The 16,968-nt window shown below is 40.6% G+C and overlaps 1 protein-coding gene across 1 annotated transcript in view; it reads right to left on the bottom strand.

The window, feature by feature from the left end:
• The window catches only part of ASCC3 (activating signal cointegrator 1 complex subunit 3), a 915,848-nt gene extending 905,690 nt beyond the window's left edge, over positions 1-10,158 (bottom strand). The window contains exons 1-3 of the mRNA XM_089665174.1: positions 10,014-10,158; positions 2,896-3,043; positions 1,969-2,546 (exon numbers count right to left, since the gene is read on the bottom strand). Of these exons, the coding sequence (XP_089521300.1) occupies positions 1,969-2,546; positions 2,896-3,043; positions 10,014-10,103 (816 nt within the window). The 5' untranslated portion in view covers positions 10,104-10,158. The remainder of the gene's footprint in view (positions 1-1,968; positions 2,547-2,895; positions 3,044-10,013) is intronic.
• Positions 10,159-16,968: the final 6,810 nt, after the last annotated feature.

The following is a 16,968-nucleotide window of genomic DNA, read 5'->3' as shown; positions in this document are numbered from 1 at the left end:
ATCCTCATGTAATAGCCTCCGGTAAGAACAACAGTAGACAAAACAGTAATGACGAATCACACTCTAAATCTCCTGAGAGGTAGCAAAAATGGTCCTAAACTCCCAAGGTTTTTTTTTTTTTTTTTAACCTTAAATCAATTTCTGCATCAAGGTTTAAAAACTACCTCACAGTCTGTGTCTCCACCACCCCAAACACTTTGGCTCCTGCTGTCATCAATCAAATCCTGTGAGGAATGGGCGAGGCAGAGTCGTGCTGCGTATGTCTATGGACACACACAGCCTGGCTCAAGAGCGCGCACACACGAGTGCCCCTACAACACACAGCCTGCTGAGGGAGTACTCAGAGAATAGGAGGAACTGACAGTGGCAGCAGGAGACCCCAGAAGAGGAGGTATGCAAACGCTTTGTGCAATACCATTGCACAAAGCAGGTAAGAATAACTTCTTTTTTATTTTAATTTAAAAAAAAAAATTTTTACAATCACTTTAAGATCTCCCACTGCAGACTTACAGCTATAAGCAAGAAGCACACTGCCACTGCACTGAGCTTTCAGGATGAAAATGTAACAGGATAAAAGAGAACATTTTCAAGATACCACTTAGACACATTTAAACACAACTAGAGTGTTACTAAAATAGAAAAAAAGTTGACTTTTTGTCAAAAGAATACCCATGAAAGGACCACTTTACGTCAAAAGAATACCCATGTATAAGTACTAACAGAGAGATGCAGAATGGTTGTACATATGTTACTGTATTAAAAGGTCATAAGAAAACTAAGAAAATGCACGCACATTAGGAACAAAGGTATCCATCACCAAGATCATAATGCTTCTGAAACATGCACACACAAAAAATTAAGTTTTCACTGGAACACCAGGAAAGGTAGCAACATTGACCACTGTCTGAACAAAAGATTTAAAAAAGTAAATCTATTTTAAAAACTCTTAAATATAAGAACTTATATTTCCTGCAGAACTGTGGAGTTTCAGGCTGCCTCTGGCATAAGTTATGTGACCAAACCAGTGGTCAACTGATCCATGCTAAAGGACAGGAGAAGAATTCGGGCACTGTGAATAAAAGCGTAATAAATCCAAGAACAAAAAATTAAAATATTGCAGTTTACCAGTACTTTATGAGTAGTTGTGATGGCTGCGTTTGTTTTTTATTTTCATGCTAGGGACATTTTCAGCCAGTACAGACAATGCATGGTTATCTTGAAAGAAAGGCCTTGTCACTTCCTATGAACTTAACTGAAATCACAAATAATGTGATCTTACTTCCAAGTTATCTTCTGTAGACTAAAAATTCCATCTCCCCCAATGTAATGGAGATGAAGATAGGAAGAGATGTATGTAGTGTAAATTGGGAAAGCAGGCTAGTGTGACAACCATTGCTTCCATTATAGATACAGTGGAGCAAGTGAGCGTAGCCATCTGTGAGCAAGGATGTATGTTATTCACAAGATTACAAGGTGAACATAAAAAGGAAAAAAAAATGCCTGAAAATAAAAAAAAAAACTAAAAAGTAGCAAGCTCTGATTTTTGTTTTTGAGATATGCATTTAATAGCCTGCTCTATCGAAAGTTTGGAAACCTGAGCAGAGATCATTGCCTAATGCTCTGGCATTTGGTTTTTGATTCTAGCCATAATAAAGAAGGAAAATGCTACTACACATTCAAATTACAAATTTGACATTATATGACCCCTGAGGTAGCAGTACTGTTCCACCAATTCTATTTTTATCCCATTCACTGTCTTATTTGGAGCCTTTCATTTCTAATGCACACTGATTATACAATGAAGGGACCACTGGCTGCACAAAGCAATAATCTTGCCCAATGTCAAACCCACAGAGGGCAACCCTTGATACAAGGTTTCCATTGTCTTGTGGTTATATGCATGCAATCACACTTCAAACTATAAATTCACCTGAAAATATTTTAAAAAATGAGCCAAAATTGACACACCTCATTCTGAAGTTCATCATTGCTTTTAGCAGATGCCAGCATTTCAAATATAGTGTTGCACAAGTCTTCTACTGTGGCACCTCCAGTGGAACTCTGCACAACATATCTCTCCACCTCATCATACAGTAAAGAGCCTTCATCTTCATTACTGCCAGGTTTTTGTTGAGCGCTGATAGCAGATATGCCTTTAAAATGGTCTTTTTGGCCATTATGAAATTTTAGGAAGTCTAGACTAATATCATTATCTGCCTCAATGCTGCCATTTAGTGGCAAATCTCCGGTCTCTTCAAGCTCATACATTTCCACAGAAAATATGACATTTTTCCCAAAGAATGCTGTATCGTCGATGTTTTTCTCATGAAAATGTTGTGAGAGTTTCTTAAGCTGTTCATCAGTCAGCAGTGACACAATTCTATATGTGGCATTACATGCTACTGTAGCACATGTTGATGGAAAAGGACCAAACATCTGTTTGATGGCCTTGGTTTCTTCGTGACCGACAGTTTCTTTATCATAGAAAGTCTTGAAGAGGAACATGGCTGCACTTTCAATTGCCTCATGTCCATGGTCAGTTCCCACTGCAAGAGAAGAAAGCAATCATTTTGCCATTCTGTGTGTGTTTATGATTTAAACTGCCTGTAAATAAATGTGTGCCATCTCCCCTGTAATAGCTTAAACCTTTCACTCCAAATCACAAGCACTACAATAAAAATGACAACCTAGGAGAATTACAACCCCAAAGTCACCCTTATGTAAATATTTAAGTCTGAATTATTGAACCAGAGATCAGAAGATTGAAATTCACTTGCTGCAAAACAATCAAGTGAGATTCTCCTCTATCCAGACTAGCCAGGTGAAAAATTACCAAGTTGAATTCACAGCACATCATGAATTTAAAGAATTTGTCTTTAACAAAAAGTAATTTACCAATCTGTTTTGCAGCCTGTAATATTTCTTTTAGACCCTCGTTTATTGCTTCATGCTCCTTGTCCACAATGCCAGTGACAAATTGAGTTATTTTCTTCCAAGTAAGGTCAGACTCCAAAACTTGTTCACGCAACTTCGATCTTTTGTTCTGTAAAATTAATGCAGTATGGATAAAAGAAAATGTCTCTCTTCAAACTGCTTCAAAATTAAATGTTTTGAGAGAAAATGTGCAATCAAAGAGAAAGTGAAAGCTTTTCAAAATAACTACTGTTTCAAAATTAAATGACCGCAAGAAGACTTACACTTAAATTGAGATATTGTGATAAACAAGTTTAGATCCAGCATTGCTATAAATATTTGGAACATTAAAAACACAATGAAAGAAAACAAAAAAAGGTGTTATTTTTACTACATGGTAAGGGGTGTTAATGTTTCTAGTACAATTTCATGTAAAGATACTGTGAATAAAAAAAAAAAAATCATATAAACGTTCAGGATAGAGAACCTTTTAGTCACTTCTGGACCACCCACTACAGCCCTGCTGCACGGGACCACGTACATGATTCAGCATTTGCGCCCAACACTCAACCTGTGCTGTCATTCGCTACAGCACAAGTCAGGCAGCAGGTCCCAGCCAATGATTTATCACTGGGACCTACTGATCAGCTAAGCGAATGACAGTACAGAGCCCTGTGCTAACAAACAACACAGGGCTTTGTACAGACAGCAGCGATGTGGAGTTTTTTTTCTCACATCACTTAGCAGGATATATTACACACATTACACATTGTTACGCACACAGTTAACCCTTTGATTGCCCCTAGATGTTAACCCCTTCCCAGCCAGTGTCATTAGTAAAGTGAAAGTATATAGTATCAGTACTGATCACTGTATTAGTGTCACTGGTGATGTCAGTGTCAGTTCCCACTCAGTGTCAGTTACTGTCAGATTGCCCGCAGCACTATCACAGTCCCAACTATAAGATGCTAATTGCCATTACTAGAATAACAAAAATAATAAATAAAAATTTCAGTATATATACCATTGTTTGTAGACACTATAGTAATGTGCACAAACCAATTAATATACACCACTTATTGGGATTTTTTTTACCATAGACATGTTGCAGAATAGATTTTGGTCCAAATTTATGAAGAAATTTGATTTTTTCATAGGGTTGGTTTTAGAAGAGAAAATATTTTTTGTTTATATGATAAAAAATATAAAACCCAGTGGTGATCAAATACCACCAAAAGAAAGTTCTATTAGTGTAAAAAAATTATATAAATTTCATGGGGGTACAGTGTTGCATGACCGCGCATTTGCCAGTTAAAGTAGCATGGTGCCAAATAGCAAAAAAATGCCCTGGTCAGGAAGGGGGTAAAACGTTCCGGAGCTTAAGTGGTTAACTGGAAAAAAAAAAAAAAAAAAAAAAAAAGGGGGCACCATTCAGAAAGCATCCTGAAATTTTCTTAATGGATGTAAGGCATTATGTGATTGGATGAGGTGGAGATTGGGATGTCACCGCTCCACCTTGTCTAATCAAAACACACCTTACATTCATTGAGAAAATGCAAAACGTCTAAGAATGGCACTCAAGCAGAACAAGCAACCCCCTGTGGTTACTATGCAGCAGAGCATGCTGCTCAGCACAAAGTCCAGAAGATAATGATGCTGACTGCAGTAGCAATGGCTAATAATGTGATTCTCCCTTTCCACATGGATCAGCCAGGAATAGAATATGCATACTTACACTGGCCCAAACTGGACCAAAATAACTATGCAAAAATATTTTTACAGAATTCCACTTTGATCACAGTTCCATAATCAAAGCTATAATTAAAAAGGATGAGTTCATCTTTTCTAACGTTACAAGGAAATTTAGGGTGTAACATGCATTAGATGCCCCAGCCTTCGCTTCCCCCCCCCCCTTCCCGCTGGCTGTCACAATATGAAAAAAGGGCAGCCGTGCGTGGCTACACCCACATCATTCATTCACAGTATACTGTGAATAGGAAAACTACAAGTTCCAGTAGCCTTTGAGGCGGTCAGCTTATAGTTCTCAATGAACTACCAGGGCGCTGTTGGGAAGGCTGTCTAGGTAGTCGATTAAGCTTCCTGTCATTGTGTAACTGCCTGACCACATCGGAGGCATGAGCAGACACCTACACAAATAGTCTGCAGGACTGTGGCATTACACCCATGATCTGCTGATTGCTGGTGCAATAATTTACCTAAGAACATAAAAAAACGCATATTTTTTAACTGCAAACAAACGTGCATTTTTTATTATATTTGTAAAGCTGAACGTATCCTTTAAGAACAGTATCTCACAGAAGTGAGTACACCCCTCACATTTTTGTATATATTTTATATCTTTTCATGTGACAACACTGAAGAAATGACACTTTGCTACAATGTAAAGTAGTGAGTGTACAGCTTGTATAACAGTGTAAATTTGCTGTCCCCTCAAAATAACTCAACACACAGCCATTAATGTCTAAACCGCTGGCAACAAAAGTCAGTACACACCTACATGAAAATTACCAAATTGGGCAGAATTACCCATTTTCCCTCCACGGTGTCATGTGACTCGTTAGTGTTACAAGGTCTCAGGTGTGAATGGGGATCAGGTGTGTTAAATTTGGTGTTTTCGCTCTCACTCCCTCATACTGGACACTAAAAGTTCAACATGGCACATCATGGCAAAGAACTAAAAAAAAAGAATTGTTGCTCTACATAAAGCCGGCCTAAGCTATAAGAAGATTGCCAAGACCCTAAAACTGAGCTGCAGCACGGTGGCCAAGACCATACAGTGGTTTAACAAGACAGGTTCCACTGAGAACAGGCCTCGCCATGGTCGACCAAAGAAGTGGAGTGCATGTGCTCAGCGTCATAACCAGAGGTTGTCTTTAGGAAATAGATGTATGAGTGCTGCCAGCATTGCTGCAGAGGTTGAAGGGGTGGGGGGGGGTCAGCCTGTCAGTGCACACTGCATCAAACTGGTCTGCATGGCTCTTGTCCAAGAAGGAAGCCTCTTCTAAAGATGATGTACAAGAAAGCCCGCAAACAGTTTGCTGAAGACAAGCAGACTAAGGATATGGATTACTGGAACCATGTCCTGTGGTCTGATGAGACCAAGATAAACTTATTTGATTCAGATAGTGTCAAGCATGTGGGGCGGCAACCAGGTGAGTACAAAGACAAGTGTGTCTTTCCGACAGTCAAGCATGATGGTGGGAGTGTCATGGTCTGGGGCTTCACGAGTGCTTCCGGCACTGGGGAGCTACAGTTCATTGAGGGAACCATGAATGCCAACATGTACTGTGACATACTGAAGCAAAGCATGATCCCTTCCCTTCGGAGACTGGGCCGCACGGCAGTATTCCAACATAATAACAACCCCAAAAACACCTCCAAGATGACCACTGCCTTGCTAAAGAAGCTGAGGGTAAAAGGTGGAATGGCCAAGCATGTCTCCAGACCTAAACCCTACTGAGCATCTGTGGGGCATCCTCATACGGAAGGTGGAGGAGTGCAAGGTATCTAACATCCACCAGCTCAAGAGGGTTAAGGCAGTGCCAGAAAATAATAACAAAGTGAAAGCAATTGGGAACAACAGCAACTCATCCACAAAATGGTAGGTCACATAAAATGACAGAGCAGGGTCAGTGCATGCTGAAGCATGCAGAAGTCGCCAACTGTCTGCAGAGTCAATAGCTAAAGACCTCCAAACTTCATGTGGCCTTCAAATTAGCACAACAACAGTGCGTAAACAGCTTCATGGAATGGGTTTTCACAGCAGAGCAGATGTGTTACGTACCTGATGGGAGACTGAATTGACGAGGTCGGCCTTACTTGTGTCACTAGCCCTGACCCCGCTGAGGTTGGAACAGAGGGAGTCTAGGGACCAGGGGGGACAAGAGCGCCAGTGGTTGTTGCTTGCGGCTCTTGCAGGTGATGCCCTTGGTAGGCAGAGTATCCTCTGATTTGGGCACCATAATACTAGACAGAGCAGGTTCTGTGGATTGCCCAATGTGCAGCACAGCAAGGTAGGTAGCCAGGACACAAGACAGGAGCAGAGTCATAGGATAGCCGGGGTCATCAACAGTTGGGCAGAACGGTACAGAATCAGAAGGAAAAGCCAAAGTCAGGAGCAGAGCCGAAGTCAGGAACCAGGAGCAGGAGAGTAATCGGAGTCGGGTCAGGAACAAGCCAGGTCAGCAACAAAGGAATCGTACAGGAGCAAGCAGGACACGGGGGGAGCTGAAGACCAGTCAGCACTGAACCTGAGCAGAGGCCCTCCTTAAATAGCCCGTCTGGCGCCAATCCTCACCGTGCGTGTGCACGTGTGCGCGATCGCGCATTCCGGCGCACAACCGGTAATTCTTCTGTGGGATCTCTTTTGCGCATGCGCGTTCCCGATTGCGATTCTTCTTGCCAGAAATCCCTTACAAGACCAAGTGCAATGCAAAGCGTTGGATGAAGTGGTGTAAAGCATGCTGCCACTGGACTCTAGAGCAGTGGAGACATGTTCTCTGGAGTGACGAATCACACTTCTCTGTCTGGCAATCCGATGGCCTTGTCTGGGTTTGGCGGTTGCCAAGAGAAAGGGACTTGCCTGACTGCATTGTCCCAAGTGTAAAGTTTGGTAGAGGGGGATTATGGTCTGGGGTTGTTTTTCGGGGGTTGGGCTTGGCCCCCTAGTTCCAGTGAAGGGAACTCTTAAGGCGTCAGCATACCAAGACATTTTGTATAATTTCATGCTCTCAACTTTGTGGGAACAGTTTGGGGATGGCCCCTTCCTTTTCCAACATGATTGCGCACCAGTGCACAAAGTAAGGTCCATAAAGACATGCATGAGTGAGTTTGGGGTGGAGGAACTTTACTGGCCTGCAGAGAGTTCTGACCTCAACCCGACAGAAAACCTTTGGGATGAATTAGTGCGGACACTGCGAGCCAGGCCTTCTCATCCGAAATCAGTGCCTGATCTCACAAATGCTCTTCTGGAAGAATGCCAATCATTCTCATAGACACACTCCTAAACCTTGTGGACAGCCTTCCCAGAAGAGTTAAAGCGGTCATAGCTGTAAACAGGTAGGCGTGTAAAGGCAGGCGTCCACATACATACATATACACACACGGCCAAAAATATTGGCATCTCTGCATCTCTGTCTGGGCATTCTCCTGTATATTTCTTTTGTTTGTATTGGTATGACACAAAAAAGTTGAGAAACAAAAAGCCAAATCTGACACATTCCATACAAAACCCAAAAAATAGACTGGACAAAATTATTGGCACTCTCAATTTAATATTTGGTAGCACACTCCTTGGAAAAAATAACTGAAATCAATCGCTTTCTGTAACCATCAATGAGTTTTTTACACTTCTCTACTGGAATTTTGGACCACTCTTCTTTTGCCAACTGCTCCAGGTCTTCCCAGATTGGAAGAGTTCTTTTTCCCAAACACTGTTTTGAGATCTCTCCATAGGTGCTCTAGGGGATTAAGAGCTAGACTCACTGGTAACCAGTTCAGTCCTCTGCAGTGATTTGACTTAAACCATTTCTGAGTGCTTTTTGATGTGTGCTGGTTTAAGACCCACAACCTCTGACAGAGACTCAACTTTCTGACACTGGGCCCTACATTGCACCCCAGAATTCTTGGTAGTCTTTAGATTTCATATTGCTAGGAACACGATCAAGGCATCCAGTGCCTGAAGCAGCAAAGCAACCCCAAAACATCAGTGAACCTCTACCATGTTTGACTGTAAGTACTGTATTTTTTTTTTCTTTAAAGGTTAAAAGGCCTGAGAACAGTAGAATGATGGGCTTTACCAAAAAGCTGTAATTTTGTTTTGTCTGTCAACAGCGCATTCTCCCAAAAGGCTATTCGCTACATTAGCTAAGTTTTGACAAACTGCAATCTGGCTTTTTTATGTTTCTGTATAAGTAGTGGGGACCTCCTGGGTCTCCTACCATAGCGTCCCTTTTCATTCAGATGGCGAGGTGTAGTGCGAGCCGACACAGTTGTACCCTGAAGGTCAGCTTGAATTTGTGTGGAAACTGATCAAGGTTCTTTAGCCACCATTTGAACAATCCTTTGTTGCAATCTTTGATCAATTTTTCTCTTTCATCCACATCCAGAGATTAGCTACAAAACCATGGGCTGTAAACTTCTTGACAATGTTGTGCACAATGGACACAGGAACATTAAGATCTCTGGAGACAGACTTGTAACCTTGAGATTGTCCATGCTTTTCCGCAATTTTTGTTCTCCAATACTCAGACAATTCTTTGCTGCTCTTCCTCTTCTCCATGATCCATGTGGCACACAGAGACAAACAACAGAAAGGTCACTTTTTCACCATTTTAACTGGTTGCTGGTGTGATTTCTATATTGTCGGTACCTGTTAACTAATACAGGTGAGTTGAATTACAAATTACAGGAGCATAATAATCTTGGAATGCAATTCATTTTTACAATTTTGAGAAGTTGCCAATAATTTTGTCCAGTCCATTTTTGGAGTTTTCGATGGAATGTTTCACATTGGGCTTTTTGTTTCTCCACTTTTCATGTGTCATAGCAATCCAAACAAAAGAAATAAACATGAGAATGCCTAAAAATTTGTAATAGTAACAATTTTCTGGGCAAAGTGGTACATTATCTGACAGAAATGCAGGGGTGCCAATTATTTATTTTTTGGGCCATGACTGTATGTGTGTGTGTGTGTATGTATATATATATATATATATATATATATATATATATAAAATTTTTTTTTTTTCAATCCTAGAGGTCTTGCACAATAAGATTTGCTAAACAGAGTATTTGTCTGGAAAGAGTAAACAAAATTCTTACAGATCTGTTCTTGACCTTTTGAAATCCACTGGTTACACCAACTGGCTTAACGTTTAGCAGCAGACAGAAATGCTGCAATTTTTTTTAAACTCCCCTTTAATACAAAGCATAGTCTTTTCTAAATTTACAAACTGCAGTTATTGGGAATGCTAGCACGACAGCTTTAACAGCTGTTTACCGCCAATGCATAAAACATTCTACCATCGATGAGTCATTCAGAATGTTTAGCACTTTGCATCCTATATAAAACATTTTACCATCAAGTCTGTCGAGTCCCCCCTGTAATCATCTTGTCTGGTGACATTTGAAAAGGAGCGCAGGGCTCCTGTGAGACGAGGTAAAACCATCTCTTTCTTATTCAGTGATCCATAGGATGAAAAATGGGATTTTGCTCTCTCTTGGAAGACCTGGAACGAAACAGGGGAGAAATGTTTTATAAGGAATACAAACAGCAAACAAAACAAGCATGAAATAAAACCATTTTTCAGTGGGGAAAATGCAATGTTTGTTTGTAGAAAGGTTAGTTAACAAGCTATAATTTTCATACAAACATACAGACGCAGAAAAAGGAATTCCACGTTACTAAAGGGAATCTAGCTATCTAAATTCTGGGCTTGTACTAAAATACTATGTTTAAGTAAATAGCACCAGTTGACCATCACATTTCACGTACAGATGGAAACAAATGGCATGAATCAAATTCTGGAGGCCAAAATAAACAATCATGCAGCTTTGCATGCTGAATAGGAAACAAAATGCAGCCATATGTTAAAATGTTATTTTACTAAAAAATAAACATACATTTTTTTTCCTTCCTACTTTCCCCAATAGAAAATCCATTCTTCTGACGGACTCAGGGCCTCGCAGACCCAGAAAGGCCAGTTTCTTTCAAAGAGTTGTCCAAATGATCTGTGAAATTTTTTGTTTAAAGCATAAGTTCACATTTGGGAACATGTGACATGTTCCACCCATTTTTAGGTGTTCCCGATCCTGCTGCAGCCCCCGCCCCCCCATGGCAGCAGTACAGGGAGAAGTTCCCCTTACCAGCTGTCCCTTCTTAAAAACAGCACGGCTGTGTGGGGCTCCATATGTCCTCAGAACCCAGAAAGCACCCTGATTAAAAAAGGCTGCAATAAATAATACCGGTTTCTGGTTTTTATTAGTTAGTTGTTGCATCCCAGTGCTGCTGATCTCCTGAAGCCACTTTGCAATAACTTCCAGTCTTACATGTGTGCACTCCAGTGATGCAAGCATGGCAAAGTAGGTTTTTCAATGGTGACAACAGTGTGCCATATCTCCATATGAAGCTTGTGTGAAAGGGTGACAATGCAGGAGCTCATTTAGGTGACAGAGTGTATACATGTATCCATCCATTGTATGCAAACATAACATTTAAACAAATTAATATTTAAAAGATAATGTATAAATTTAACCCACAGCTTCTAAAATAATTTCCCTCTTTCCAGTCTTACAATTTATTGATTTCCAGCACGACCTACAATGGCAAAAATAATTATTTGATCCCCTGCAGATTTTGTAAGTTTGCCCATTTACAAAAATATTAAGGGTCTATAATTTTTATCACAGATTTATTTTAAATGAGACAGAATATCAACCAAAAATCCAGAAAAAACACATCATACAAATGCTATAAATTGAGTAACAGTTCAGTGAGTAAAATAAGTATTTAATCCTCTACCAACAATAATTCTGGCTCTCATAGACTGGCTATGTGCTCATGTGGTACACAGATTAGTCTTGTCAATTCAAGAAGGTGCTCCTAACAACAACTCATTTGTATAAAAGACACCTGTCCACAGAATCTCCTTCCATTCAAACCTCACCATCATGGGTAAGACCAAAGAGCTGTCAAAGGACGTCAGGGACAAGACTGTAGACCTGCACAAGGCTGGAATGAGCTACAACACCATCAGCAAGAAGCTTTGTGAGAAGGAGACAACTGTTGGAGCGATTATTCACAAATGGAAGAAATACAAAATAACCATCAATCACCCTTGGTCTGGAGCTCCATGCAAGATTTTGCCTCATGGGGTAAGGATGATAATGAGAAAAGTGAGGGATCAGCCCAGAACTATACAGGAGGAATTTGTGAATGATCTCAAGGCAGTTGGGACCACAGTCATCAAACAAACTATTGGTAACACAATACACCGCCATGGATTGAAATCCTGTAGCACCCCCAAGGTCCCCCTCCTCAAGAAGGCACATGTACAGGCCTGTCTGAAGTTTGCCAATTAACATCTAAATGTTTCAGAGAAAGATTGGGAGAAAGTGCTGTGATCAGATGAGACCAAAATTTAGCTCTCTGGCATTAACTGGACTCACCATGTTTGGAGGAAAAAAATGCTTGATTGACTATGACCCTAAGAACACCATCCGTACAGTCAAGCATGGAAGTGGAAACATTATGCATTGGGGCGGTTTCTCTATTAAAGGTACAGACCGACTTTGCTGCACTAAGGGGCCAATGGACAGCGCCATGTATTGTAAAATGAGAACCTTTTTCCTTCAGCCAGAGCACTGAATATGAGTTGTGGATGGGTCTTCCAACATGACAATGACCCAAAACATACCACCAAGGCAACAAAGGAGTGGCTCAGGAAGAAGCACATTAAAGCGGCGTTCCACTCAAAAGTGGAAGCTCTGCTTGATTTACATCCTCCCCTCTCCACTGCCATATTTGGCACCTTTTGGGAGGGAGGGGGGAGCGGCTACCTGGTTTTGACAGGTACCCACTCCCACTTCCATCTGTTTGCCTCAGTGAAGTGAGACGGAAGTTCGGCCCCCTCCTCCCTCCCACAGTCTCCTAGGAATTTTCACAGGTCCCAGTGGGCACCAGGCTGTGAATCTGCAAGCTGTCGCAGCCTAGTGCCCACAGTTGAGATGCCGGCGCCATTGAGGAGAGAAGGGACAGTGTGGGTGAGAACATCACTGGACTCTGGGACAGGTAAGTGTGTGTTTATTAACCACTTGCCCACTAGAGGATTTACCCCCCCTTCCTGACCAGGTCATTGTTTGCATTACTGCGCTGCGTTACTGTAACTGACAATTGCACGGTCATGCACCCAAATTAATTTTACATCCTTTTTTTCCCACAAATAGAGCCTTCTTTTGGTGGTATTTGATCATCTGTATGTTTTTTTTTTGCGCTATAAAAAAAAAAAACACCGACAATTCTAAGGAAAAAAAAACTATATTTTTGACCTTTTGCTATTAAACATGTCCAGTAAAAAAATTTAACAAAAATAAAATTTCGTCATAAAAAAAAAAGTCACAATATGTGTAAATAAATTGGTTTACGTGAAAGTTATAGCGTTTTTTTATTAAACACAAAAACAGTTGGAACTCTGTTTTAAGGTCATGGAGTGGCCTAGCCAGACCTTAATCCTAGAGAAAATTTATGGAGGGACTCTCACACTTTGAATAACAATTGCACGGTCATACAACATTGTACCCAAACTAAAATGTTATCAATTTTTTTCACACTAGAGCTTTCTTTTGGTGGTATTTAATCAACACTGGAGTTTTTATTTTTGCTAAATTAACAAAAAAAAGACCAAAAATGCTTCTCTTTGTTTCTGTTATAAAAGTTTGCAAATAAATAATTGTTCTTCATATATTTGGGCCAAGATGTATTCTGCTACATTTCTTTGGTGAAAATAACCCAAATTAGGATGTATATTTAGTCTGTAGGAAAGTTATAGAGTTCACAAACTATGGGATATGTTTGAAAATTGATCAATCCTGAAGTACTGACAGCCAATCTAATTTCTTGAGGTTTAAGAATGTCAGGAGTACAGATATCCCCCAAATGATCCCCTTTTGCAAAGTAGACAGTCCAACGTATTTCATAACAGGCATGGTGAGTTTTTTGAAGTTGTAATATTTTTGTGATAATTTTTTGGAAATGAAGAAATCCGAAAAATGATTTTCACTATTTTTTTTTTTACATACTATCACCAGTGCAGTACAGCGTCATCATATAACTGGCATGGCGGTGATCAGGGACACGACTGGTAACAGTCCGAAAAAAAAAAATTGATAATTTTTATTACATTTTTTTTTCATATTTCACTATGACCAAAGTACTATAATGTTACCATAGTAACATTGTACTACTTTGGGGAAGTGATCAGACTTTTTTTTTTTTTTACACAATTTGCTTATAGCAAAGCATTTCTTTGCTATACGTAAGCATTTACCAATGAAATCGATTCATTCAGGGTTGTTTTTGTACTCAGCTGTGATTTGGCCACAGCTAATCACATAACACAGCTGGGCTGTGATTGGCCCAGCTTGTGCATGTGATCGCTGTGACCATTCACAGCTAGACACACTTGTATACAATGGATGGCATGAAAGGAGGCCATCCATTGTATACAACTGTCATGTGACCTGCTGTGATTGGTCACAGCAGGTCACATGGTACTGGCAACTGGGCCGGTACACAGATCTGTCATCGGCCGTGTCCGAGGTACATGGCCGGTAATAGATCGCGCCACTGCGCGGCACTGCGGGCAGGCACATTGCGCTAGCCGGGAAAGATGCCATATGGCGTCCACCCGGAGGGACGAGATGTTCGCCTGGCCGCCATCTGGCTATAGGCCGGGTGGCAACTGGTTAAACTTCAAGTTGCCAAGTGACAGCCAAGAAACCTTAAGGATTTAGAGAAGATCAGCAAAGAAGAGTGGACCAATATCCCTCCTGAGATGTATGCAAACCTGGTAACCAACTACAAGAAATGTCTTACCTCTGTGCTTGCCAACAAGGGTTTCTCCACCAAGTACTAAGTCGTGTTTTGCTTGGGGATCCAACACTTATTTTACTCAGGTAGAGAATAAACAGGTGGCGCACACACCTAGTGCATTATCCAAGGTTTATTGAAAGGAGTGAAACATAAAATCATACTCACAGAAGAAGCATGTATCTAAAAAGCATTTGCATAATGACGATGGCCACAACGGCAAGCAAGGTGTTCCAACTGTCAGTGCGGTCAAATGGCTGACGCGTTTCGGGGACAAATCCCTTTCCTCAGAGCTACTGACCAGCCTGTATGAAGGTCAAGCAGTAAATAACCATGGCTAAATGCCTTGCGAGCAGAGCTCCACCTCCTCTACTTGTTATAAGGCGAGGAGTTGGAGGGGGTTATTTAAAGTGCAATATTTGGTAATTTCTATAAACGCATATACATAAATATATACACATGCACATACACATATACATAGACACATACATGCACTGAAAGAGAAAGTGAATAAAAAATTAATAAAAAATGAAAAAATTATATATACATGAATACATCATTTGCAAATGTAAATAAATAAATATAAAAATAATCGTAGTAATAACACTGGCAACAATGATAAAAGTAGAGGTAAAAATAATATTAGTAAAAATCATAAAAATGAAGATCATAAGACTAGTGAGTAGTAGATGATTTGCAGTTCAGAGTGTCAAGTGTGGCTGTAGACTATATATATTTATTAAAATATCATTAAAAAAAAAAAAAAAAAAAAGGAAAAATGGGGACAGTAAAAAACATGAATTAAAAAGTGTGTCTATGGGTAAATGAATGTCCTTTAGGAGGCAATGGTCTGGTGAATTGATAAAAAATATGAATATGGTGTAGATACCTCTGAAGCAGATGTGTAGTGGATGGATGATGGGAGCCTTGCTGGTGATGCCTGAGTGGGATGGTGTAGGAGTGTGCTTTAAGCGTGTGGGAAAATGGCTGCTGGAACGCAAGCCACAAGACCGGAAGTAAACTCCGGATGACGTAATGATGTTCTGTCTCTATCATTTAAAATACACCTACTGTATGATAAAAATGATAGACCCTTCATTTCTTTGTAAGTGGACAAACTTACAAAATCTGCAGGGGATCAAATTATTTTCCCCACTGTATGGACATGTCCCAACCAAAGGCTCCCACAGCTGCCCTCTGTCCAATGAGGAGAGAGAGCCAGGAGAGCCACTGGATTGAGATCAGGTAAGTATAAAGGGGGGAGCTGGAGGGAGAGCTGCATGCATAAGGTGCTTTACCTTAACCATTTGCCCTCCGGAAGATTTACCCCCCTTCATGACCGGGCCATTTTTTGCGATATAGCACTGCGTTACTTTAAACTGACAATTGCATGGTCATGTACATAAATTACATTTCTGTCATTTTTTTCTCACAAATAGAGCTTTTTGGTGGTACTTGATCACCTATGCAGTTTTACATTTTTGCGCTATAAACAAAAAAAGACCAACAATTTTGAAAAAAAAATTTTTTTTTTATTTTTGCTGCAAAACATATGCAATAAAAACAATTTAATTTCTTCATAGATTTACGACAAAATGTATTATACATGTTGTTAGTAAAAAAAAAATCCCAATAAGTGTAAAATAATTGGTTTACGTGAAAGCTATAGCATCTACATCTGCATGACGGTTTATATGCTGGAATACTTTATACTAGTAATGGTGCAAATCAGAGACTTATAGCGAGACTGCGGCAGGCATTCTGACACTGACACTAGGTGGGAACTAACTGCCACTGACATCTCCAGTGACTAATACAGTGATCAGTGCTATTAAAAAGCACTAACACTGAACTAATGACACTAGACAGGAAGGGGTTAACATCTGGGGCAATCAAAGGGTTAACAGTGTGCTGTTTTACTAGGGGATGTGATGCTTTCTATCTCTCTGCTTTGCAGAGATAGAAAGCAGCATGTCCCTGCTGACGGGAGAGACGCCTGTATTGCTTACACACAGATCATTCCCGTCAGCTTCTTTGCCAATCACCGAGTCCCGGCCATGAATCGCAGGCCAGGACCCAGTGATTGACATCTCCAGGAGCCAAAGACAGAGCAGGTACGGTGACGTGCACGCCCCCTAGCCGAAAATGCAAAATCAGGGGCAGCACAGTGGTTAAATGGTTAGCACTTCCACCTGGCAGTACTAGGGTCATTGGTTCAAATCCCAACCACGGCACCACCTGCCTGGAGTTTGCATGTTCTCCCTGTGACTGCGTGGGTTTCCTCCGGGTACTCCGGTTTCCTTCCATACTCTAAAGACATGCTGGTAGGTTAATTGGCTCCTGTCTAAATTGGCCCTAGTATGTGTATGTATGAATGGAAGTTAGGGACCTTAGATTGTACACCCCTTGAAGGTTAGGGACTGATGTGAATGTACAATATATATGTG

Source organism: Staurois parvus, unplaced genomic scaffold (assembly GCF_062004578.1).
Source record: "Staurois parvus isolate SC_StPar_1 unplaced genomic scaffold, SC_StPar_1.0 ptg000048l, whole genome shotgun sequence".
Lineage (NCBI taxonomy): Eukaryota > Metazoa > Chordata > Amphibia > Anura > Ranidae > Staurois > Staurois parvus.
This window is presented reverse-complemented; position numbering and strand designations above follow the sequence as displayed.